At 36.5% G+C, this 26,537-nt stretch overlaps 2 protein-coding genes and 1 long non-coding RNA gene across 4 annotated transcripts; 2 read left to right on the forward strand and 1 right to left on the reverse strand.

Annotated features, from left to right (window-relative positions):
* Positions 1-401: 401 nt before the first annotated feature.
* On the reverse strand, positions 402-1,382 carry LOC121983018. Its single transcript, XR_006112363.1, has 2 exons — positions 839-1,382; positions 402-680 (listed from the first exon to the last, which is right to left on the reverse strand). It is a non-coding gene; the product is annotated as an uncharacterized LOC121983018 (long non-coding RNA).
* Positions 1,383-1,790: 408 nt separating this feature from the next.
* On the forward strand, positions 1,791-4,217 carry LOC121980984 (dnaJ protein homolog). The gene is made up of 6 exons (XM_042533276.1): positions 1,791-2,078; positions 2,687-2,852; positions 2,929-3,073; positions 3,153-3,429; positions 3,521-3,719; positions 3,812-4,217. The coding sequence occupies exons 1-6, from the start codon at positions 1,929-1,931 to the stop codon at positions 4,123-4,125; spliced, it is 1,251 nt and encodes a 416-aa protein (XP_042389210.1). The 5' UTR covers positions 1,791-1,928; the 3' UTR covers positions 4,126-4,217.
* Positions 4,218-19,985: 15,768 nt separating this feature from the next.
* On the forward strand, positions 19,986-22,679 carry LOC121983019 (protein YABBY 2-like). 2 transcript variants are annotated; one of them, XM_042536004.1, is made up of 6 exons: positions 19,986-20,224; positions 21,291-21,419; positions 21,563-21,668; positions 21,827-21,875; positions 21,998-22,073; positions 22,413-22,679. In XM_042536004.1, the coding sequence occupies exons 1-6, from the start codon at positions 20,153-20,155 to the stop codon at positions 22,449-22,451; spliced, it is 471 nt and encodes a 156-aa protein (XP_042391938.1). In that variant the 5' UTR covers positions 19,986-20,152; the 3' UTR covers positions 22,452-22,679. The 2 variants fall into 2 exon arrangements, with proteins under 2 accessions (XP_042391938.1, XP_042391939.1); XM_042536005.1 differs by having other exon boundaries at positions 19,989-20,224; positions 22,425-22,679.
* The last annotated feature ends 3,858 nt before the right edge of the window (positions 22,680-26,537 follow it).

The raw sequence follows: 26,537 nt of genomic DNA on the forward strand, positions 1-26,537 counted from the left end.
ATAATATAGGGTATAATACCGAATCTACCAGGCGTCTTGTTATTGAGTGCTAATGAGGTCCATTAAAGAAAAATGAGAAGGTTCCATATTAAAGAGGAAATAGTGATGCAAGGACAAAGACAGAAGATGATTCCGTTTAGATGGCTGGAGTTTCCTATGGTTCATTTACGAATTAAAATTGATTAGTCATTAGATAATAGGATCGAATTTCATTACATAAGCACAATAACCAAATTCAAGCGGAGGAGTTACCAAGCTAATTAGTTAACAGTGGCAAAATGTAAATCTACTCAATTGAGACCTACCGTGCTCGATAGTGTTCTTATATATGGTGCTAAACCTGAAATTCCTCATCAACATGGCTTCCTTGTTTCTATACTAATCTATGGCAATAACTAAAGTAGAACAAGAACAAAATAAATCAGATTAACATCGTGCAAACAAACAAACAAACACGAGATAGCATTTTGCGTATAGAAGTGTAAGTAAACAAACAAACAAGCACGAGATAGCATTTTGCTAATGGAAGTGTAAGACTATAAACAAACAAACAAATAGGAGATAACATTTTGCAACGAGAGAGAATAAACTAAGTCAGTCAAATGGAGTTAACAAACCCTAATCTCCATCACCAGCGGCCAACCGTCGTGATTCCAAATATCACAAAACATAAATCAACCCTGCGATTAAAAGTAGATTGTATCAACGAGAAACATTCAGTGAAGAAGAATCAAGACCGAGCGATCCAGAAGAAAAACTCAGACAAAATCATTGAAAAAGAAAAAGAAAAAAAGAAAAAAAAAATACGACGGAAGAAAAAACAGATTCCTGAGCTTACCACAAAAACTCAACGATCGTATAGCTTCCCCGATCAACATCCCAGCGAATGAAGCCAAATAGTATAAACGAGAAACACTTGATGATAAGGAAGAAAGAGTGGTCGATCGAGCAGAACAACTCGAACAAATTCATTAAAAGAAATAAATCCGACGGAAGAAAAAAAAACCAGATCTCCTGATATTACCACAAAAACGCAACGATCTCATCGCTTCGACGATCAACATCCCAGAGAACGAACAAAAAAGTATTAACTAGAAAGACTCGATGATGAGGAAGGAATAAAGATTGATCGAGAAGTACAAGTCGAGCAAAATCATTGACAAAAAATCCGACGGAAGAAAAATAGAGGCCCTAGCTTACCCCAAAAACTCACTGTCGCATAACTTTGCTGATCAACTTTTCAGAAAATAAAACTAGATCATATCGAACGAGAAAACATAGATCGGATCGAAAAACAGGGCGACATTGGGCGAAGGAAGCGACTACTTACCCTATCTTGCCGCTGCCCTCGAACATGGCAGAAAAAAGAATGGAATAAAACAAAAAAGAGGAGCAACCGACTCTAACCAACCGTCATGCTTTCTAATATATAATATATAGGCCTCCGCCTTGAATGAGGATTTTATACAGATGCTACAGATGTGCCTATCCTTACAATTCGAGCGTGCAACTTTCGATTTGTTCTAGTATCAGATCTACTCCGTCCATATTGCACGGCGATGCATGGGGAAACGACTTGAGAATGGAATGGACGTCTGTGATCAGTGATCACCCAAACCGGGACTCTTTCAAAGGAAGGGATGGCCATTGGAAACCTCTAGAAGCAGACCATCCAACCGTCCATCTTAGGCTCAACGATCAGTGTTCGCTCCCAGGACACCAATCAGACGCCTCAACTTCTAGAGTCTTCTGGTCGACCCACCAACACCGCCTTAAATTCTGAACGTGCCTCCGTCCATCATAGGGTTTCTTTAGATCGCGGCTTCCTCACGGGATCAGGTCATTTGTGAGGCAGAATCAGGGATCGATTTCGTGGTGCTTCTTTTGATATCGTTCTCGGCGATATCAGCTAAAGTTTTGGCGCCAAGATGTTCGGGAGGGCGCCGAAGAAGAGTGATAACACCAAGTACTATGAGATCCTAGGGGTGCCGAAGACTGCATCGCCGGAGGACCTCAAAAAGGCGTACCGGAAGGCCGCCATAAAAAACCACCCTGATAAGGGCGGCGACCCAGAGAAGGTAAGAATTTGATTGTTCTCCAGTTCAATATGTGGGATCGGTGGTCTAATTTCTGATTTATATTAGATAGTTACCGCCGTTAGAATTTTTGTTCGTTATTCATAGGATTACATAGATCTATCACCAGTGTTAGATGTATTACTATGCTAGCCTCATGCAGTTATTCTCCCCACGTTCATTTGTTGATTAGTTGACGTGTAATTTGGAACCCTTTCTGGCTGTTTTGTTTGAATTTCTGTCTCCAAGGGCATTATTTTTAACAATGGCTTGTAGATAGGGGGAACAGGCAAAAAACTTTGCCTTTTTTTTAACATAAATTCTTCCACCGCTACGTTTGTTCTCCTTCCTGATCGAGGAAATGTGGCATCCATTTTCCACAGATATCTAATATAATCTTCTCTTGACCATGCCTATCTGGAACAGTCAATGTTCATCATCGAGCTTGTGACTACATTCTCTGGACGTAATATGTTTCTTATTTTTTTGGAATTTCACAAAATGAGCTTATTGTGGTTGTTATTCGACAGGCTTTTGAGATGTTAGGTCAGTAATAATTTGCACTATAAAATTTGAGATGCTGATCATCTATTTAATTATCTGCTTTACAGTTTAAAGAGTTGGCCCAGGCTTATGAGGTTCTTAGTGACCCTGAGAAGCGTGAAATCTATGATCAGTATGGGGAAGACGCTCTCAAGGAGGGAATGGGAGGGGGTGGCGGTGGCCACAGCCCATTCGACATCTTTGAGTCATTCTTTGGAGGGAACCCTTTTGGAGGTATTTTAGCCGATCACAAAATTCCATGATTATAAAACAATGTTGTCCTAAACAATTGGTTACGTCTCCCATGCAGGAGGTGGAAGCAGCCGAGGAGGACGAAGGCAGAGGAGAGGAGAAGATGTTATCCATCCCCTTAAGGTGTCCTTGGAAGAGCTGTACAATGGAACATCCAAAAAACTCTCTCTTTCTCGGAATGCCATCTGCCAAAAGTGCAATGGGTGAGATATCTAGTAATCTCCATTGCCTCCAACACATTTGGAACAACAAGATGCCTAATAGATTTTGATTCTTCTGCAGGAAGGGTTCAAAGTCTGGTGCTTCGATGAAGTGCTCGGGCTGTCAAGGTTCAGGCATGAAGGTTTCAATTCGGCAGTTAGGGCCTGGCATGATCCAGCAAATGCAGCACCCTTGCAACGAGTGTAAGGGGACAGGGGAGACGATTAATGAGAAGGATCGCTGTTCCAAATGTAAAGGTGAGAAGGTTGTACAGGAGAAGAAGGTACTGGAGGTTGTGGTTGAGAAGGGAATGCAGAATGGCCAGAAGATTACCTTCCCAGGCGAGGCTGATGAAGCAGTATGTTCTACTCGATCATTCCCTCCCTACCTTTGCATGAACACAATTCTTATGACTGCATTATGTGACCTTCAATCTTTGAGTTTTGCAGCCTGATACTGTGACCGGAGATATTGTGTTTGTCCTTCAAGAGAAGGAACACCCCAAGTTCAAGAGAAAGGGAGATGATCTCTTTTTTGAACACACACTGTCACTTACCGAAGCACTCTGTGGCTTCCATTTTGTCCTGACACACTTGGATAACAGGCAGTTGCTTATCAAGTCACACCCTGGTGAAGTTGTGAAACCTGGTAAGAATCGAAATGCCTTTTTGATGTATCAGAACGGAATTGGAATTTTGCTGAACTCGGTTCTAATGGTGAAAAATTATGGCCTGATCCAGACCAATTTAAGGCAATAAACGACGAAGGAATGCCCATGTACCAGAGGCCCTTCATGAAGGGGAAGCTCTACATCCACTTCACTGTGGAATTCCCTGATTCACTGACACCCGATCAATGTAAAGCGCTCGAGGCAGTGCTCCCGCCGAAGCCTGTATCGAAGATGACTGACATGGAACTTGATGAGTGCGAGGAAACAACGTTACATGATGTTAATATTGATGAAGAAATGAGAAGGAAGCAAACTCAGGAAGCTTACGATGAAGATGAGGACGCCCATGGAGGTGCCCAGAGAGTGCAGTGTGCACAACAATAAGTTCCCTACTGCAGCTTGCTAGTAGATCTAATCTTGTGTTTTCTGTTTGCTATTTACTCAGTCGTGCAGAAGCTCCAGACTGTTTTAGATAATCTTGCTCTTGATGTCTTAGATTAATTTCCATTACATTACATTATTTGACCTACCTATTTAACAAATAATGTTTTATTTAAAATAATCAAGGAAAAACAGCAACGAACTTGAAAATAATCGGGTGATGTGGTGGAGAAGATCCCAAGATCTTTGGAACCTAAATTCTAGTATTGTTGTAGCCATTGAGATTTCTAAATATGCAAAAGACATGAAGTTTGGATGAACTTGTAGGTTTTGTTCTGAGAGACTAGCATCACTATCATTGTGCAAATTGTCTCTCGTAAGTTTCTCAATATTCCCTTCAAAATTTAAAATCTTTATCTATTCACTCTTTAACCACGAATACTATCAAATTATTACTAATAAATTGATCTGTTTATTTTATGGATCATCAAATTATTTAACCATGTAGATAAAATAATAAAAATTTTATGGGCATTTAATGATTTAAAATTTAAAAGTTATGTTTTTGGAAAATAGATAAACCATTGAAGGTGAAATAAAATATTGATTTACAAAATAAAATAATCATAAAAGGTAAATTAGTATAATAATCTTCTAAAATCTTAAAAAGTAAAAGATCCAAAATACTAACTTGTAAAAATTAGAAAATATTAAAAATAATATAAATATTAAAAAATTTAAAAATCATCAAAACTATACTAAATATCAAAATATCAGAAAATTATTAAAAAAATAATAGTGCACGGATCCTTTGCATGAATGAATTAAAAAAATCATCCTAAATTTAAATAGTATCACAAGGAATATCGTCGATATAAAATTGGTAAAATTGACTAATAGCGGTTGGATTTTGAAAATCCTTTAACGATTCCAATGTAACTTTATTTCTAAACTTGAGAAGTTAAAATCAATTTTGCAGACATCAATTCCATCAGCATAATATATTTCAATGAAGTTGATTATTGCTTCATCAGGTTCAATCTCCTGATCGGTCGCATCAATAACCTGCGTATTTATAGCATCAACGAGTTAAGATTCTCTGTCCCAAAAATAACGTATCCCCGTATCTCCCCTCTGATCAGACGGATTAAATGACATCTCAAGGATGCAGTGTATATCACGAAAATATCATAATCGTCAGATCGATGAAAAGACACGAGAACATGTCATTTTTGAGACAGAAGATTTCAACTCAGCATCAACGCCCATAGTGAAAATCAAGATGATTGTCAACCTTGTCGAGGTTTATCACTGTGGCAAAATCATATCAGGTAAAGGTGCTAGCACAGCTGACAGCTGCAAGTGAACCCTCCGATAATCTTCACCCATATCTCCATAGCCATAACCGAGATCATCTTGATTGACTTTTCCTCTCTTCATCATGTCTTTGATACTTCTTAGTTCTTCCTGTTGTATCTCCAGAAGAGATTTAGGTTTGAATCCTGGAGCAGATTTCCATGCCCGCTAGTTGATGATACCTTCAGATTGAAATACGATGTCTTGAATAAGTGAATGGAGAAGAAATTGAAAAGGAAAGAGATTCCATTGTGAATGAAATTTTAGTCTTACATAGGAAGTTTCAAGATATTTTTTGTTGATTTATATTGATTCACATTTATTGAGAATGTGAAAAAAATATATGGGGAGAGGTTCTCTCTTAGGAAGGAGGGAGGTGCGCAAATCTAAGATCCGGATTGCATTGAACTATAGCACAGCAAGCAAAGGTTCTCCATTTTTCTTCCTCCTCCTCTATACATCTCCTGCTCGGCGGAGTGACCATGGTAGCATTTGGGTACCACTCAGCTCGTCGTGACCACCAATGCTTCGTCGGATTCATGGTCGGTCGTTGTATCCTGGGAAACAGACGACTCTTGTAAGTCTCGAAGCACAGCCGGAGATGGGCAAATCTGTTTCAAGGAAACTGCGACTCGCAGACCTCGGTCAGCTCGCCCGATCGGTCTCTTTGTCAGATCGACAGACTTCTTTGTCCGATCGAGATCTTCGTCCGGTCTGTCAGCTTGCCCAGTCGACCAGTCTCTTTAACAGTTCGACCTGTCTGCTTCGACCCGACCGGCCTCTCAGACAGCCCGACCTATCTTCTTCTCGACCGGCATGTCTGTCAACCTATCTGTCTGCTCGATCCGGTCGACCTCTTTGACAGCCCGACTTGTTTACCGCCCGGTCTGTCTTCTCGATCCGACCGGCCTCTCTTGCTCGGCCTGTCTGCCTCGTCCAACCGGCCTCTCCTATTAGACTTGTCTGTCTCGTCCGACTGACCTCTTTGTTCGGATGCTCTGCTCACTCAGTCACTTTGAGATTGACACTTGGATAAAAATCAGTCCCAGCTGACAGCTTGAGATCATCTGCTCAGGTCAACTCAACTGTAAGTTAAATTTAAATTCTATGTAATTTTTAAATTCAACTAAGTCCTCTAAAAATCTCCGGCAATTTGTATTCTAACACGGTGTAGCAAGTACATTCACATCTTTTGTTCCATTAGATAAAGGATTCACATTGAATGCCAGAGGGGAACTTTGAGGTTCAGACATTTCAATAGCAAGTGCTAGAGAAACATCAGTCAGCACTACAGATTTAGCTTCATTAGCATTTACACCAACTTCAGTATCCACATTTGATTCCTTGCTAGAAATAAAATTAGGCAATCCTTTCCCCGCATCTACAACAATTTTTGTCTTGGATTTCTTTTGCCTCTTAGATTTCTTTTCAGAATTTTTCTTCACTTCTTGTGTTTCTACAACTTTGTTAGGGACCGCTTGATCATTTTGGTCACTGAGATCTAACGAAGAAATATTGATAGCATGTACTGGATCAGTCATAGGAGGTTCAAACTCTATAGATAATTGACTATCCTTTGAACCAAGGGGTGCAATGTCTTGAACCTGAGAGACTTGCGGTACCTCTTGTTCTTTCTCTGTACCACCCAAACTCTGGGTCACATGTTGGGATTCGAAACCCGATTTCTCTGACTCCCCTCGAGTCTTAGAGAAATTCAAATCATCCACCATCTCCTGTTTTGTTTTGGTATCAGAAAGAGTAGCAACACTATCCATCACAAATGGAGTATCTGATTCGTTTGAAGTAATTCCTTGGTCAAGGATCTGATGTGGAATGGGGATAGAGAGAGGTCCAGAAGTTGATGAACTAACATCCAGGGAACTTTGTAAGTTACGTTAGTATCGGGATAATACGATGCTCATCCACTACCTTCATATGCAACTGGCATCTGTTGATCACCAATCTGTAATTGTTCATTTCCTTCAACTCTTTCATCAACGGTGCATCAGTGTTCGAAACCTACATCATGTTGTTGCCAACTTGAACGATGTCATCATCGTCATAAACAGAGCCGGTCCTGATTGTTTAAAGGTCCTGGGCAGAATTATTAATTATGCCCCAATTTTATCATTTTACTAAAACTTAAATAATTTATTCAGGTTAAGTTTAAAATCTAAATACTAGTCCCTATAAAGTATTACTCAGGAGTTCAAAATAGTAAAGCACAAGAAAAAGATATCTGAACGATATAATTAATTGCTTTTGATAGATTCCACAAGGAGGTCCAAATGTAGGGGCATGTCAGAAAAAAGTGACTGCTAAATATATAACAACAATATTTCCACTAGAGATGATGGGAGATAATTTAAGGAAGCATACCATAACTAGAGAAAGGAAAAATAAACTTACCTATGGTGATGCACCAAAAGGAATATGCCGACCTCCAACAGTGAACCATAATTCCTCTCTAAGCTAGCTACATACAAGGAATAAAAAAAAAGCTCATTGCTAGGGAATTTACAAAAATTGACCAATATTTAGAATTTCTACATCTTTTCAATCCACATATTTAACAAAGAAATGAATGCCACCGGTGGTGGTGGAATGTTGAATCACACAAATAAAGTCAAAACAAGAAACTTAAGTAATAACATGTTATTGATGTTCTGGAAGCATCATTTAGAAGCAATATCAAATAGGAGAGGGTCCAACTAATACCGCATACTAACCTTAGCGTGCACTTCTTCTATCAGCAGGCAATGGAGGGACTATAGCTTGGTTTAAAAGTGATCCTACGTCAACCTTACTATCTGAAGAATCATCATATATGTTAGATCCTACATCAACCTCACTATATGAAGAATCATCATATATGCAAACCTGGCATGTTACTGGAGTTGTTCCATCAGGAAATTCAAGAGGCAACTTAGTTGAGACTGAAACAATAAAAAAGAACCGAGAGAATCAATACAAAATACTGACTTGAGTAACCTGACAAATATAAAAAAAAATAATTAATCAATTAATACATTTTGCATTCTGGCGGCAGCAATATGCATATTGGCTAGGGATAGGAAAAGCAAAGGACAATTCCTAACAGCAAATCAATTCAGGTAAGCAAACACTTCAAACAAAAGTATAAAAAATGAAACTAAGGATATTAGACATACGGGGTAAAATAAGGTGTATATCCCTCAATCTTTGTCAAAAGTTCCAGGAAATGTAGGTCCAAAAAGTGTATATACTGCTACAAAACTAGCAAGTGTAGAAGGATCACTAAGACAAACAGAGACAACTCATTTAAAGTGTCTTCGTGATGCACTTTTAAAGGCAAAATCATCAATAATATCATCATATTCGATATTTTCCAAAATATTTTTTTCAATGCATAAAATTGCTAATCCATTTAGCCTATCTTGAGTCATTGTGGTCCGTAAATAAGATTTTATTAATTTTAATTTTGAAAAACTTCTTTCGGCAGATGCCACTGTCACGGGTATTGTCAATAATATCCTATAAGCAATCATCACATTTGGAAATATATCCATTGTTTTTAAAAACTCTAATATTTGAATGGAAGACCATTTTTTATTTGTTTCATAAGATTCACTTGGTAACATTACTTGCAAAACTTGTAATTCTGAAAACATATATTTTGCATCAATATCAGAAGTGTTACCATTTTTTAAAGTATTTTCAAGATTCACACAAGAACTCATCAATTCATCATCATCCATTGAAACTAATTTTGCAACATCATACAAGAACCCAAATATAGATTCAAAATATTGCAACTGTTCAAACCTACTTTTCAATTGCCCAAGAGCAATATCGATTACTAAGATAAAATAATATGTTCGAAAAGACTCTTCCAGTGATTGATTTTCCCTTTCAGTATTAACAATCTCATCAAAATATCTTTTTCTACTAATTTTACATTTTGTAGGAAATACAGGCTCAATTTCCATATCAAATGCTATTTTTTTTGCATCAACCATAGCTAAAGCAAAACCATTTTCTCTATATTTTTCAAAAAAAAGAAACAAGACCGGCCAATTGTTTTACAGCAACATCAAGACGCATATCCTCTTACTGTAATTTTTTACTAACTAAGTTAATTTTATGCAAAATATCATGCCAAATAACAAGGCTTAATATAAATTCAAAACTTGAAAGTTCACCAGATGCTAACGTTTCAGCATCTCTACTTAATTTGCTATATTCACTTATTTCTGCTAATTTGAACAAAGCTTCTCTAATTTGGGAAGCTTGAGATAGTATTGCTTTGACTGTTTCAATATGACTTTCCCATCTTGTAGTTGACAATGATTTTAAAGTTAATCCATCAATATATTGAAGCAAAACATTCCATCTTTTTGTTGAATTAGAGAACACGGTGTACATACATTGACATGCTCCAAAAAATGATTTTGCTTTAGCACAAGAATTTGTCATGTCACAAACAACTAAGTTAAGAGAATGAGAACCACATGACATGTAAAATGCTCTAGGATTAATGTCAAGCAATCTTTTTTGCACACCTTGATTTTTACCTTTCATATTAGATCCGTTATCATAACCTTGCCCTCTCACATTATCAATATCAAGTTCTAAAGATTGTAAAACAAATTTCAATTCATTAAAAAGACCTAAACCAGTTGTATCTTCTACATTTATAAATTCTAAGAAATACTCTTCTATTTTAATTGGAGTCTCTGAAACATCTACACATCTTAATATGAGAGTCATTTGTTCTTTGTGACTTGCATCCGGTGTACAATCAAGAATTACTGAAAAATATTTTGCCTCTTTTACTTTTTTAATTATTGCATTCTTGACTTTGGAGGCTAGAATAGATATTAACTCGTTTTGAATTTTATGACTAAGATAATGATAATGAATCTTTTTATCTTGAATGCGTCGAAAATGTTCTTGCATTATTGGATCAAAATCTGCAATCATTTCAAGTAGACCCAAAAAATTACCATTACCATCTTCATAAATTTTGTCGTGTGCGTACCACGAAATGCCAAATTATGTATAGCGAGACATTTGACTACAACAACTATTCTTAGCATGATGTGTTTCCAATGTTTTGTATCCTTTTTAATTTGTTCTTGTATTTCCTTATCAATTGTCATTGTTTTCTTTAATCTCATTTGTAGTTCAACTAAAGCTCTTAGATTAGTGAGGTGTTCAACACTATTTTCATGTTGTTTAAGTTTGTCACATAAATGTTTCCAGTCATTAACTCCTTCTCTTGCTAAATTACTCTTGGTGTGTATTACTTTAAACAACTTACAACAAATACAAAATACTCTGTCTAACTCCTTCGAGTACACTAACCATTTTCGATCACGAGTCTCACCATTTGGTAACATTTGAACATAATAAGTATGAGAAAAGTGTCGAGATTCTTTATCTAAAGGAAACTTGAGAATATCTTCTCTTTTAGGACCTCTTTCCACAAGTAAATCCCTCATTTTTGTATTAAGAGTATCCCAAACTCTTGGATCAAATATATTTAAATCATATTTAGGTGTCGAACATTGATATTTGTTTTTATGCTCATCATCACAAAACTTATCAATATCTCTAGTTTTGTCAATTTCAATTTCATCCAAATTATTAAAATCTGTATTATCTTCGCTCTCATTTTCTTCAAATTTCTCATTCTCATCACTTTCATTTCTCACAAATTCTTTATTTTTATCATTCTTATTTTCAAAAAAATCTTCATTAACATTGGATTCATTAGTTAAAATATGAACTAAGCTTTCTGTTATGTTATGTGACTCTTTACCAAAATATTTATTTAATGAACCTCTTAAGCTTTGGGCTATCTCTTCTTCTTTTTTTTTTTTTTTTGTCTTTTTTGATATCCAGAGAGTTGTTTCATGATAACAGATAATTATGAACAAAAAGCAATAAACAAAGAACAATAAAACCTGATATGGAGATTTTTCTTTTGATTCGAAATCCACTTATATAAGACCTTACACAAATATCCTGCAAGTTTATAAAAAAAATACAATTCAATTATTTAGGAGCTATGACCTTATTCGTATAATTAAAATAGTATAAAATAAAGTTTAAAAAAAACAGATAACACTAAAGTCAACCTCACCAAACTGGATCATTTTTTTTTAAACGAGTGATCATTTTTTTTGTCCAATAACACAGATATACTACGATCTCAATTGAGCTAGAATCTTGTGAAACTACTATTTAATCCTATCCTTGCATACTGTTCATACCGTATGTTGTAGATTCCAATATCCACATCTACATAGAGTATACTGCACATGCAATTAGACAATATGAGTATTAATATTTACTGCATTTTTTTAAAAAAAATTGTGCACTTTTATTCACCAAATTAATGTATTGTTTATTTTTTTTAATAAAAAGTCTATATCATTGTTCTTACTGGTATATTTAATTGCTAAAATTGGCCCTATGGGAGTATAACTGCACAAGCTTATCTTTAATTCAAAATTGTATAGTTTAATCGAAACAGAAGATATCAAAATAGAAAGCAAAGATCAGTGAGAACAACTTTAATCTTTTAGGGTTTGGCAAAGATGATGACCTTTTAGGGTTTACAGAAGCGTGAAGTAACAAGGCATGCCTTTGAGAAAACCAGAGAGATCCGTCGTCGTCGCAATGAGAGAGGGAAGGCGCTGTGAAGAGGGCTTCGCCGCTTCGGCACCTTTAAGAGAGCTAGAGAGGGCCTGTAGTTGTCACAGCGAGAGAGGGAAGGTGCGGCGAGGAGGGCTTCAGTGATCGCAAGGGGGCGGTGAGGAGAATCGGCGCATCAGATGGCGTTCGGCGAAAGCGGCGAGGGTTTTGACGAGGGATGGAGAAAAATCGTATATAAAAAAATAAGTGAAGAGAAAAAAAACGTAGTTTCTGTAACATTTATATATCTATAACATTTTAAAATAAAAAATTACATAAGGGAAAAAATATGTTAAGAAATATGTATCTAATAGCATATAAAATGGGCCCCTAAACCTTTTTGGGCCCTGGGCAGGTGCCCTGGTAGCCCTGGCCCAGGGCCGGCTCTGGTCATAAATTGGATTATTAGTCATCTCGTTCTAGTCTCTCATCTTTCTCAATCAACAAATTATTATCATGTGGTGACCGTTGGATATAACATGAATCCTAAGGTAAGTTGGCCAACGGTTTTGATCACCCGACCTTAATACTTGGCTTTCAATTTTGTGGCTTTTCATCAATTAGGATGTTGTTGCGTGAGAGCATTAACACAGTAATATATTTACACCAAAATAGTAAACATGCAATAAACATGTAAATAAAAGAGTAAGATCCAGAAATTGTTATCCTCCAGTTGAAGCGTCGACGTGCCGACTATCTTTAGATAATATATTGCCACCCACGGTGCAGAGACTCTCCGGCAAAATTCTCTCAAGATCCGACAACCACTCGCGTCGTCCGTAGGTGCACTCCAAGACGAACGTCGTACTCCGGACCCAACCTCAGATCACGGAACACCAAGTTTCAGGACAAGGAAAACTCTCGGAAAAGAAGGCAGCGCACGCACACACAGAGAGGGAAGGGAAGGAGGAGAAAGCAGACTGCTTGAGTACGCGAACCACGAATGGAGGCGCAGCATTTATTCACTCTGAAGCACTGCTTCGCCAGCGAACCAAAGCGTCGGTCGGTTCCCTCACACGCGGGACAGAACCAAACCAAACCAAAGACGGGCAAAAACAAACCAGGCCGCTTGCAAGCGTGAGGCCCACAAGATGGGGATTTGCACCCCCCCTGCGCACGATGATCGCGTGCGTCGAGCCCGGTTTATGGATTTCCGACTCGAACCCCCGAAACCACCTGATTTAGGCTCGACCCGCGCATGCGTGTAGGTCCCCTTAACTTTGCTAAGCAAGGATGGAAGGGCTTCATATATAAGGTCTTCCAACCTTCTTAGCTTAGCAATGTAGGACTAAATGCATACACATATGCATTACCAGAACAATAACAAAAAACAAGAAAAATAGTTTGAATTAAAACACAGAACTCAACAATCCCCCACTAATTCAAATTATTTTGGTCGAAAATAAAGATATGTTCTGAGGCTTGGTTTCAATGAGCTTTTAGTGAAAATACCTTTCGGTTTGAATTTTCATTTAAGTACATCAATCTTATTCACATAGGTTTGGAGAGAACTCAGTCTTGAACTTAAACCTTTTATATGTGAAAATCAATTGGTAACAACTCATCACGGGCGACGGTTGAATCCTTCTGGGTTGGTGCATTACGGTCATGCCACCGAATCTTATTTCATAAGTGCTAAGGTGAGTTGCCTGGACCCCCCCACACTGCGACCCCACAATTACACTTACATAGATGAGTTCTCCAAGGATGTACTGTGAGCATCCTGTCATTAAGAACTTAAACTCATTAAGAGCTCCTAAGCTCATCCTTATTAGCAGTCAAGAATCTATCCAGGGAAGAGACTATGAGATTACATCTCAATCAATTTGATGCTTATGGTTCACCCTTATAACTTGTTTATACCACATTGAACCTACTTCTTGGGATCTCCAATCAGATAGGTTGGGTTGGATCTTCAAGGGTTCAATTTTTTCGTTCATGCAGTGTATAGAGCCTCCCCCCACATGAAGTTGGGTAACTCAGAACTGCCTAACATGGAATTAATCATATCTTCAAGGGTTCGATTTTTTCGTTCTTCTATACCGTTGGATTGAGGACTATATGGAGCAGTTATCTCGTGAATTATACCTGTATCTTGACAAAATTTTTGAAACAGGTTCGAGGTAAACTCTCCACCCCTATCAAACCTTAACCTCCTAATAGATTTATTTGTTTGATTCTCAGTTTCAGATTTAAAAATCATAAATTTATCTAAAGCTTCCTCCTTAGTTTTCAGCAAATAAACATAACAATAACGAGAGTGCTCATCAATGAAGGTAATGAAATATCTTTTATGGTCTCTCGTTATTATACCGTTAAACTCACAACAGTCAGTATGAATCAATTCTAAAATATCAGAATTTCTATCAACTGATTTGAAAGGCTTACGGAGTTGTTTATATTGCACACAAACTTCACATTTTTTCTTATCATTTATAGCATGCTTAGGAATCATGTCTAGATTCATCATCCTTTTTACGGTATTAAAATTGACATGTCCTAATCTGTCATGCCATATATCATAAGACTCAATGTTATATGAACAACCAATATCAGTAGATTTATTTAAGGTAGCATTTTCTACATTGAGTTTAAATAAACCTTCATTAATGTAACATTTTCCAATAAATGTTCCTAAATGTAATATTACAACTTTATTACATTTAAAATTCAACTCATAACTAGCGTGGACTAACTTTGACCCGCTAATCAAATTTCGACGGACCGCTGGAACATGATACACCTCATGCAGTGACAGGACTTTTCCAGAAGTGAACCTCAGGTCAACTTGTCCTATCCCAAACACCCTGGCTGCAGAATGGTTCCTCATGGTCAAGGAAGTGCCTTCAATTACCTGATAAGTAAGGAAGGCAGAGCGATTAGCACAACAGTGCACATTAGCACCTGTATCAACTAACCATTCATTGGGTTGATAGATCAAGTTTAGTTCGGGTTTGAAGGTAACAAACCTATTGCTAGTGCCGTCACTAGCAGTCACAACATTTGCTTGTGCCTTGGTGTTGGACATATTGCTTTGGTTTTTCTTCTTGTCATTTTGCTTAGGGCAGAATTTGGCAGAATGCCCAACTTGTCCACATGCCCAGCACGGCTTGGTTCCATTTTTCTTTTGAACCTTTGGTTTGAGTTTCATCTTGTTCTTCATTTTCTGATTTTTGAATTTATTTTTGTCAGATGAGACTACTATATTTACTTTTGGAATAAAATCCACAGACATTCTTTTATCATCATCTTTATGTTGCTTCCGATGTCCTTCTTCGATATTTAAGGCAATCATCAAATCTTCTAGAGAGATTTGACCTCTCCTATGTTTAAGAGTCATGCCAAAATCTTCCCAAATCGGAGGTGATTTTTCAATGATAGACAAGACCTGAAATTTTTCGGGTAATGGCATATCTCCTTCAGCAAGACCATGAATTTGAACTTGGAATTCATGTGTCTGCTCAACCACAAATTTCCCTTCAACCATTTTAAAGTTTAGGAATTTTGCCACAATGTACTTTTCTAAACCAGAATCTTCGGAGTTGTATTTTTTATCCAAAGATTTCCACAACTCTTTAGCCGAAGACATTGAGCAGTATACATCAAATAGTGCGTCTGAGAGGGAAGACAGGATCCTCCCATGGCAGAGATAATTCCTTTGCTTAAACCTATGTAAGGCAGCACTATGTGCAGGTTCCTCTTCATCAGGTGAAGGAGGATTTGTTTCTATAACGGAGAATAACCCTAGTATAGTAAGCCAAAATTTCATCCGTTGTTGCCAACATCTGAAGTTTTGCCCGAAAATTCTCTCGGGTCTGGCGCTAGCCTCATCAGATTCCGTTACCCTATCATTCATCATTTCTATTGATGCTGGCACTATATTCTCTAAAATTGTTGTTGCGTGAGAGCACTAACACAGTAATATATTTGCACCAAAATAACAAGCATGCAATAAACAGGTAAATAAAAGAGTAAGGTTCAGAAATTGTTATCCTCTAGTTGAAGCGTCGGCGTGTCGACTGTCTTTAGAGAATATATTGTCGCCCACGGTGCAGAGGCTTTCTAGCAAAATTCTCCCAAGATCCGACAACCACTCGCGTCGTCCGTAGGTGCACTCCAAGACGAACGTCGCACTCCGGACCCAACCTCAGATCGTGGAACACCAAGCCTCAGGACAAGGAAAACTCTCGGAAAAGAAGGCAGTGCATGCACACACAGAGAGGGAGGGGAACGAGGAGAAAGCAGACTGCTTGAGTAGCGAACCACGAATGGAGGCGCAACATTTATTCACTCTGAAGCACTGCTTTGCCAGCGAACCAAAGCGTCGGTCGGTTTCCTCACACGCAGGACAGAACCAAACTAAAGACTGGCAAAAATAAACCAGACCCCCTACAAGCGTGAGGCCCACGAGCTAGGGATTTACACCCCCCTTGTGCACGATGATTGCGTGCGTCGCGCCCGGTTTATGGATTTCCAGCTCGAACCCCCGAAACCACCTGATTTAGGCTCGGCCCGCGCATGCGTGTAGGTCCCCTTAACTTTGCTAAGCAAGGATAGAAGGACTCCATATATAAGGTCTTCCAACCTTCTTAGTTTAGCAATGTAGGACTAAATGCATACACATATGCATTACCAGAACAACAACAAAAAATAAAAAAAATAGTTTGAATTAAAACACAGAACTCAACATAGGACATATTGGGAACTTGCATCCTATCTTAATGTATGAAGTCACTTAGATCAATATGTGATCCTGGCCTTGCTTTGTATGTCACATGAGTCGCAAATACTCCCACCATGTGGATGCTTAACCTTTGAGTTTAACAGTAACCAAGTTCACTTTCACATGATTGGATACTTTCTCTTAATAAAAAAATTCTTTAGTTAATCAACGAATTCTTCCGTCTATGACATGCCAGAAAACTCCAGAAGATTAATTGGAGATTTGATATCTCCATATCATTCCTTTCAACTATGGGATTCACGATTGTGATAAGAGTTTATAAAAGTGGAAGCAGAATTAGGATAAGAGAAATTATGACCTTTATAATCTTGCACCGCTAGATGCTGAGCGATTTATTTCTATATATCTTCAAATATCTCGTCTTGGGTGCTAAGATTATGGCGCAAGATTTCCTCAGCTGGAACATGCCTATCACGACCTAAATCAAAATCATGACGATCATCCATGGGATCCAAAGAGCTCTGATACTACTCTCGGGGCTATGATGCATCGGAAGGGCACCCAGTTGTCACCTAGGCATTCGTGGTTTGATCCCTAGCTACGCGGCATTTACATGGATTTTACCTCCAAATGGGGCACGCAACCATGGGATGATGTACTTCTAGGCTGTCAGCTGTGAGTGCTTCCTGATTTACTCTAGCGGTCGATGGGAACTTTCATAAAGCCGGATCAGTTGTCCCAAGTTTAGTGCTACTTAATTTATCATTTTCTCTTTCAAAGAGATCTGACATCAACTGATATAGGATCGGATAATGATTATCCTACGAGTTATATTGATTTCGTTGGTTTGAATACGAATATCGAAAATAATATTTTAAAATTTATTGATTGGGAAGAATACTAGCGAATAAGGAAATAATTAAATGACATTATAAAAAAATATTATTAATTCTAAATTTTTTACCTTAAACATTAACTCAACACACCATTATATAGACCCAAAACACTCATTTATAAAAATTAGAAATTATTAAAAATACTCTAAATATCAAAAAATTTAAAAATTATTAGAAATAAAAATTACTAAAAATACCTTAAATACCAAAACATCTAAAAATTACTAACAAATTATTAAAAATAATAAAAATATATGCAGATTCTCTTACATAAAAAATTCATATTTCAGTGAAAGTGAACTCGATGAAGTTGTTGATGAATTGCTTCATGTCTTCTTCTCCACTAATTGGTTAGCAAGTCTAATTACTTGGAATAGCCACATGACTTGTTAACCTAAAGATAAACAATTGATCAACCATCAATTGTGTTGTCATTATTTAAGTTTTCACAAGCAACCAGCAATCTACAAATGCAAAAAAGAAAGGGTACACATATACAATCTTATTGGTTCAATTAATGACGTTGATAATCTAAATCTGAACTTTCACTCACTGCTATTAATTAATCACATCCTTAGCTTCATGCTAATAATCAATTATATGTGTCCAATCTATGTGACACTACATGAGCAATGACCCAACCAGATGCTTTAAAGTCTGTCTATGCACATGGACATAAAGAAAATGCACAGAACCATTACTTTAATTAATATCTAAATGGTTTATGATCCCGTTCGCAAAGTGAAGAAGATAATTAATTGAAAAGATGATTTTGATGTTGATTACTTAAAAACTCCGATTCAGCAAAAGTAGTTCTAAGTGGTCCTATGTATTACAAGAAGCGTTAGTGACCGGGCTAGGGAAGGGATCCTGAGATAGGCTCTCCAACATTCAAGTTAGTGATCAAGTCGAGTAGAGGAACAATAGCGATGAGTGTGGAAAAATATGTAACATCACGTACTTATGCTTATTGATGAAGACCCCATTTTATAGTGTTATTATTTGTCTGTATATGAATTTAAAAGTGTATCAAAAAAAATTGACATACCATAAAGATGTTTTAATACTCTTTTTCTAAAATGGACCCATAATTTGTACGTTTATCAGAAAGGAAGCTTTTAATGTACAACTTACATGCAAAATATTTTTTGTCCTCCATGACACAAAATGCCAAAAAAGAATATATCGTCATTGGATTGAGGTGAGCACCATATGTTTATATGACCAACTGATCGAGTTCCTCCTGTGACCCGATTGATAATTGCTCATAAGGACTAGTCGATCTAACTTATAGAGTGTTGTCGGGAATTCGTCCTTCACTCAACCTATTTGTTTAGCCAAAGGGTTCCGTCGGATCGGGTGTCTAGTTTGTCCGATCAGACTATAGTTCTGATTGACTGGACTACTCGAACTGACTAGTTAATTGTACTATTTCTAAGTGACAAATAAATCTTGGCTTCGAAGAATATTGACTCATCTTGAGTTATTCATCAATATATAATGATTTAGTCAAATAACCTGATGAACTCGACGTTCGATCGATCCAATGTTTCGATCGATTAACTACTCAACCGTAATAATCAATTATGTTAATTTCAAAAGTTAATTTTTTCTTAATTTTAACCGTCATATAATCGATTTTTTTTTATTTTAATCCATCCGAAAATTCCAAATCATCTGCCATATCAATTTATTTTTGTCCTTTTTTTATACAAGTAATTATTGCTCACAATAACTAATTGATTCTTTTCAAAAGTAGTGCCAAGGGCTAAAGAACAAATACAAATGACAAGTAAAGTTGGAAAATTTGGAACCTTGTTTGTATATGAATCCTTCCCGTCACCAGCAGTAAATTCATGATGCATCCCTTGCAAAATCCAATTCCATGTAGTAGACAGCACTTTTACTGATTTATTTTCTTCCGAATTTGTCAAGTAATATATCCATGACCATTCCAGCTAATCAAATCAATAGCCATCAAACATACTATGTATTATAATATCAGCATCAAAAACCTTGAAATTATTAAATATTGAAAAAAATTATTTGTTTGCTTCTGTCCAAAACTATTAAATAATAAGAAAAGAAAAGATAAATAAATTAAGGTGGTGGCATTTTTCTCTTTCCTGTTCTCCTTGTCCTCTCCAAATTAATGCTGCTTTGGCTCCCCCGTCCCCCACACACATTGCCACGTTGCACTGGCTCTCCCTGTTCCGCAGTACTACCATTCTTCTCTCTACACTTTGAGCCTATCTCAACACAATTAGGGCAGCTGAGACATAAGGGATAGGATCCCCCATCCCCTTCTCCTTCCCCTTTCCTAGCTATATATCTAGCTGTTTTCTTAATTTGCTCTTCAAGACTCACCTCCTTCCCTCTTTCGATTCCTTTTCTCGCGTAGCTAGAGAAATCAATGTCAACCCAAGGTTTGCCTGATCAAGGCATTTGCTATGTCCACTGCGACTTCTGCAACTCCGTTCTTGTGGTACGTACAAATACTCTCACGCATTTCTCTTTTCGAGATTCCTTTTAGAGATCAAGACTTGTATATAATAATAGTTGAGATATATGCATGTGTGTACTCTTTTTAGGTTTTGCTCTAGAGTTCTAGCCAGGGTTCATCTTTATACCTAGAGAAGTAAGAGTGGAGACAACACCATTTGACTGGTATATTAATTTCATATATATATATATAGTACTGTCGCACTACTGAATCAAAGGACTTATCATTATATTCTCGATGGTTTGATAGAATAATAATTGAAGGTGCATCTCCACATGTTTTTTACAGTTTTGCATTTGAATTACAGGTATGAAATCTTCAGATCTAAATCACAACTTTGTTCTTATTTTGCATCTCTATTTGTTGTTGTTGTTGGAAGAAATATTATTGGATGCAAGTTTGATGGCATCACAGAAAGAGAAGAAACAAAGAAATCTCTTATTCTTCATCCTCCTCCTCATCTCGTGACATTATTGTCTCCTTCTTCTTCTTCTCTTCTGATATTTATAGTCTTGAAACAGAAGTAACAAAGCAAGCTTCCACTTCTTCTTCTTCTTGGCCTCCTCCTCCTCCACTCTATCAACGTTCAACCATTTTTTCTTTTCATAATCTGAATTATTCAAACTCTCCTTAAAAAATTTCTTCTCAGAATTAACACATTGATTTCCGAGAGCTCGGTGCAACCCGTTGTTTCCCTTGATAGAAATAGCCTAAAAGACAAAACCTTCAAGTACATTCAGCTCCAAAAAGTAGGCGCTGGGAAGGAAAAAGTAAAGCTTACACATCGATGCAAATAAAATAAAAGAAGAGACAAATCATCTTTCTCTTCCCACTATGCTTATCATAGACCGCCTGACAGCTCTTGCACTAACGTAATAAAGATCTTGTTCATTAATTTTTAAATGGATTCAGATGATATATATATATATATACACGCGCACACACTTGTGTACTTAAACGAGTTAAGTCTATCGATCTAACCATGAAGTGAAAGAATTTATATATATACATATATATATCAATTAAGAGAATGATGAAATTTGTGCAGGTCAGTGTTCCTGGAAACAACCTGGTGAGCAGTAGCGTTGTTCCAGTACGATGTGGGCATTGCTCAAGCTTGCTCTCTGTGAACATGGAAGCCCTGCTTCAGACACTCCCTTTTCATGATCATTTTCAGGTCTACCAATTTTAATCCAATCATATCTGCATTAATTGTTGATAAATAGCTAGATAGATAAGTAGTAAAAATTAAAGGATCAAAGAAAAAGTTAAATGTTCAGTAATGTTTATAATATTGACATGATTATATTGATGGTGCAGAGAGACAACATGGGATCGCATCAAGAAAATAGGATGGAAAGTGGGTCGCCTTCCTTATCGTGCACAATGCCAAAGGGCCAAGAAGAAATTCTCCCCGCAGCACACTGTTAGCTAACTAGTTGATTGACTAGCTACAATAAAGATTTTTTTGGATATTATGTTGAATTTTATTGAATTTAATTTGTATTTTATTACGAGTTTCATATTCAAATTAAATTAGCAATTTTCCAGCTAAGTAACTGTCTTTTTTATTGTATTAATCAGCATCAGAGAAGCGAGAACGTGTTCCCTCTGCATATAACAAGTTTATCAAGTGAGTTTTATGCATGATGATGATGGATGATTAAATTTTAAATTTCAGATTTTTATATATTTGTGAAATTATAGTTTCAACGTGGAAATATTTTCTAAAATTAAGTAGCTGAAATTATACAGGGAGGAAATACAAAGGATAAAGGCTAATAATCCAGACATCAGCCACAGAGAAGCTTTCAGTGCTGCAGCTAAGAATGTAAGTAACAATAGATTGTTAGTGTATAATAATAACCAAATAATTGTTTTTAGGTAATTAATTGGATCTCCACATGCAGTATTAATGAGGATTATAATATATATATATATATATATATATATATATATATATATATATGTTAGATTTTATCTTATTTAATTATTCACTTGAGAGCATTTGTTTTAACACAAAACTGGCAATATTTGAGCATATCTCCATAAAAAAAAGAAGGAATTATGCACTTGGTAATTGAGAGATCGTAATGTGCTTTTGATGAATTGTAACACTTGTTTGTATTAATTATTTAATGTTTTGTTGCTAAATATATTTTCTAATTAGCTTTCGTTGCAGTGGGCTCACCTTCCTCACCTCCATTAATTTGGGGTTAACATTTGATAGCAACAAACAAAAGGAGATAGATGAAGCAATGGGCCATCAGAGTTTCTTCTGAGTATATATATATATAATTTAAATTGCATGAATGATATCAAATATTTGTATGCTGCAATATCTGCTGAACTTAACATAAATTTGTCAATCTTTATGATATTTGTATTAATGGAGAGAACTTAGTTATCTGATGGCATTCAAAAGAAATTATTCTCCTCCACGTGATATATATTTCTCTTATTTTGAGAATAATAATCCTAAAAATATGCAGTTCAGAGATAAACTTAGTTGAGAAATTATGCGTATGTGTCTCAGAAGTACTATGTGAATGGTATTATCTGATAATCACTTTCTTAAAAAAATAAAATTTGAATATATATATATATATATATATATATATATATATATATATATATATATATATATCTAGCGATTAATTAAATCCATCTTAATTTCTTGATTACTTAACCATGTCTAGTGAACAACACTTAATGAAGACTTAGTTTACTAATATCATTATTTTAGTTAGAAGGAGCTAATATAAAAAAAACCCTGTTTTTGCATAAAATATAAGTTCATTATTAACTTAATATCCTAATATTTTTGAGCAAAAAAGAAAAACAAGGGCGTCTGTTTTTCTTTCTAAATCACCAATGATACAATTACCCATTTTAAAATCATCCTAATATTAACTTAAACCCCCTATGTTTTTTTCCAATTTATTATTCAACCATGTACAATTATTCAATTGTCCTCTAGTACTATTATCTCTCGTATAAATATCGATTGGATGCATTACAACAGTCATAATATCGTAGCTGCTATACATATTATAACAGTTACAGTTTTGTTAGTATTACAACATATACTTAATTTATTAAAAATATTCATTTAATAATTGTTATTGATACGACGTATAAGTAAGGACCCCGTAGGGACGTGGCAGTCAGAAGTCAAGGGGACGTAACAATCAATAGTCAAGGGGAAGTAAAAAAAAGAAGGTTGTTAGACCGTCCCGTCTCACCTGCTGCATAACTCCCGGTCGGTCACTGGTAGGTTGGGTACCCAGATCTGAGACATAAGACCAAGTAGTTCCTGGCCTGTCTCCAACCGATCAGTTCTTACCCGCTCGGGCTTTACATGGCTTAGCTTATATGGTTCAGCTCATCTACCTCATCAAATGCCCCAGCACAGTAGCTCAGTTGAGTAGTCTCCCGGGCGGTCCGCAACTGAGCCTGACTAGGTACAGACAACACTAGATGACAACAATGTTAGAGAATCGTAATCGCCTGTCAGAGAATAACTGTCATCAGCTAGGGAATATTTCAGTGGTTGGCTATTCCCTGCGAATGGAATCTTCTTTCAACCAATGAGAGTGCACCATGTGTCCTCCATCACCCAACAGGCCTTGATACCCAACATTCTCTGACATCGGTCAGGCTCCAGAGGTACGCATTGTCATATAAAAAGGGAGGTCCTCTCCCTTGAGTAGGTACGAGCACATTCGCACTCGTCTTCTATAGTTCTTTTTTCCTTCGTACACGGTTCTTCTGGGAAAAAAGTACCTGACTTGAGCGTCGGAGGGCTTGCGCGAGGGATTTTTTTCCTGATTTCTGGTCCCTAATATTCCTTGTGCTTGTCTGAGTGTGTGCAGAGCCTAAGTACCACCGGTTTCATCATCATCGTCCTTCAGTTCCACGTGGGGGTCCATTTTCCTGGGCACCTATGCTAAGTGTGTCTAAGTCACCTCTCCGTCAACACCGATAACATCTCAGTCGGCCTTCGTGTTGGTGTAGTTTGCACTAACGGTATAACTCAGATTTTGATGAATGACAAGCAAGTTAAGTTAGGTGTTGGTGTGATCTAACCACTTGATTAAATGTGCAGGAGAAGTCCAGATAGGTCGACAGGCTGACCAGATATCTGGCAGGAAATCCAGCTAACTCAACGGACCGACCAGATAGTTGGTACTAAGTCCAGATAGGTCGACGGACTGACTGGGCATCTAGTAAGAAATTCAGCTAGGTCGATGGACCGACATAGCTGATATAAAGTCCAGATAGGTCGACGGACCGACATAGCTGATACAAAGTCTAGATAGGTCGACGAGCTGATCGGATATCTGGCAAGAAGTCCAGCTATGTTAACGGGTTGACTGGATAACTGACATGAAGTCCAGACAGGTCACAGGTTGACCGGATGTCTAACAAACTGGTAAGTTAAGGTAAGTCACTGGAGGAGAGTAACCAAGTGAGGGCGCGCCCCGATTGAGGGGACAGTAGGTATCGGCCCAGTTTATGTCCATTTGGGATTCCTTATTTCAACCCTTAAGTGTTGGTTGTTATGATGTATACTAAAAGTCTAGCTTTTTGTATGAACATTTATTTTGTAATAATAATCACATTGGTCAAATGTCTGCATTTAGTAAAATGCAATTGCCCATTTAATTTATATTGTAAATAACATGGTGTGTGGTGTCACACAGAAGATCATGTTATCAGTTCTTTATAAATTATAAATAGTAGCTAACAACCAAGATGGATTGGACAAACCATTAGAATGGTTGTAGTGTAATTTGATACTAGTTTATCTTGACTATAAAATTACACTATTACACTATGTGTATATTGAGCAAGACCATTTGAGGTTGTTCTTTTTGTACTGACTGCATAAAAGAATATAACTTCTGTTATTATGGATGTGCGTACTCTTAATCAATATATAATAACAAGCACATATACTTAATATTTATTTCTTTAATTTATCAATGGGTGAGATTTATTCGTTAAATCAATAGGCCCAATAAGTTGGAAAATAATATTATTTATATGGTGTGTTATTGATTATAGAAGGAAACTGTGTCCTAGTTATCCAGGTTGATGATGCACCCTTGAAGAGCTCATAAGGATTGTCATATAAACCCTGTAGGTGGACTTAGTTCCGACATGACATTGAAGTTGAGTGATACTACTCTTGGAGGTAGATATTAATTAAGTGAGTTGTCAGTAACTCATTTAATTAATGGACATTCGATATCTTAAACACAGGGAGATTAATGCGCTTATGATAAGAAGGAGCTCATAATGTAATATGGAATTGGTACGGTAGTTCAATAATGACTCTTTAGTGATATGAGTTATTATTGATGAACTTGAGTTGATACGGTAGTTCAATAGAAGTGGTTGATGATCCAATAACCAAGAAGGCCTAGTACCTCATCACAGTCTGGAAGCCAAATATTAAAATAAAATATTTAATTGACTAACTGATAAAGTATTAAAATTGAAATTAGATAATACTTTGAATAATTATTCAATTTTTTTAAAAAAATTCTATATATATATATATACTTTTTTTGCAAATCTGCTTAACTTCTTTAGATTTTTTTTTTAAACTTAGAAATTATTTAATTTTTTTTTACTTAAAGTTTTTTTAAAATGTATTTTACTTAGAAATTTTTTACTTTACCAAAATTTCTACAAAAATTAATTCTTAAAAATTTTCTTTAACTAAGGAAATTTTTTATTTTTTTCTTAGAAAATGTTTCTAAAATTATATTTTCAAAATTAGTGTTTACTTAGAAATTTTTTGATTTTTTTTTGGAAATTCAGAGTTTTATAAAAGTTATCCTTTGATTTTTATTGTACCCCATTTTTTATGTGATCAAAGGAGAAGAAGAAAAAGATTGAGTCTAGGGGGAGGTAGCTTAAAATTAAATTTCCTATTTTTTTGTGCCTTATTTCAAAATTTATTTTTTCTTTAACTTTATTTGTTTACCCTAACTTAACTTGAGTTGCTCACATCAAAAAGGGGGAGATTGTTGGAACCCCAAAGTTATTTTGATATAATCAAAAAAGTTAAGTTAGGTTTTGTTGGTTTTTAATCCCTGTGTCTAAGTGTGCAGGAGCTTAGGAGCATAGGAAGTCGAATAGAAGACGCGGCTAGCGAGAAGGACGACACGGGAGAGAGCCGACAGGCATGGTGCGTTTGAGGGACGAGACACCACGGAAGAGTACACCAGTGGACGAGAAGAGCGTACGCGACGTTCGATGGACGAGAAGCAGAAGCGGAAGC

The sequence above is a fragment of the Zingiber officinale genome, chromosome 5A (assembly GCF_018446385.1).
Source record: "Zingiber officinale cultivar Zhangliang chromosome 5A, Zo_v1.1, whole genome shotgun sequence".
Lineage (NCBI taxonomy): Eukaryota > Viridiplantae > Streptophyta > Magnoliopsida > Zingiberales > Zingiberaceae > Zingiber > Zingiber officinale.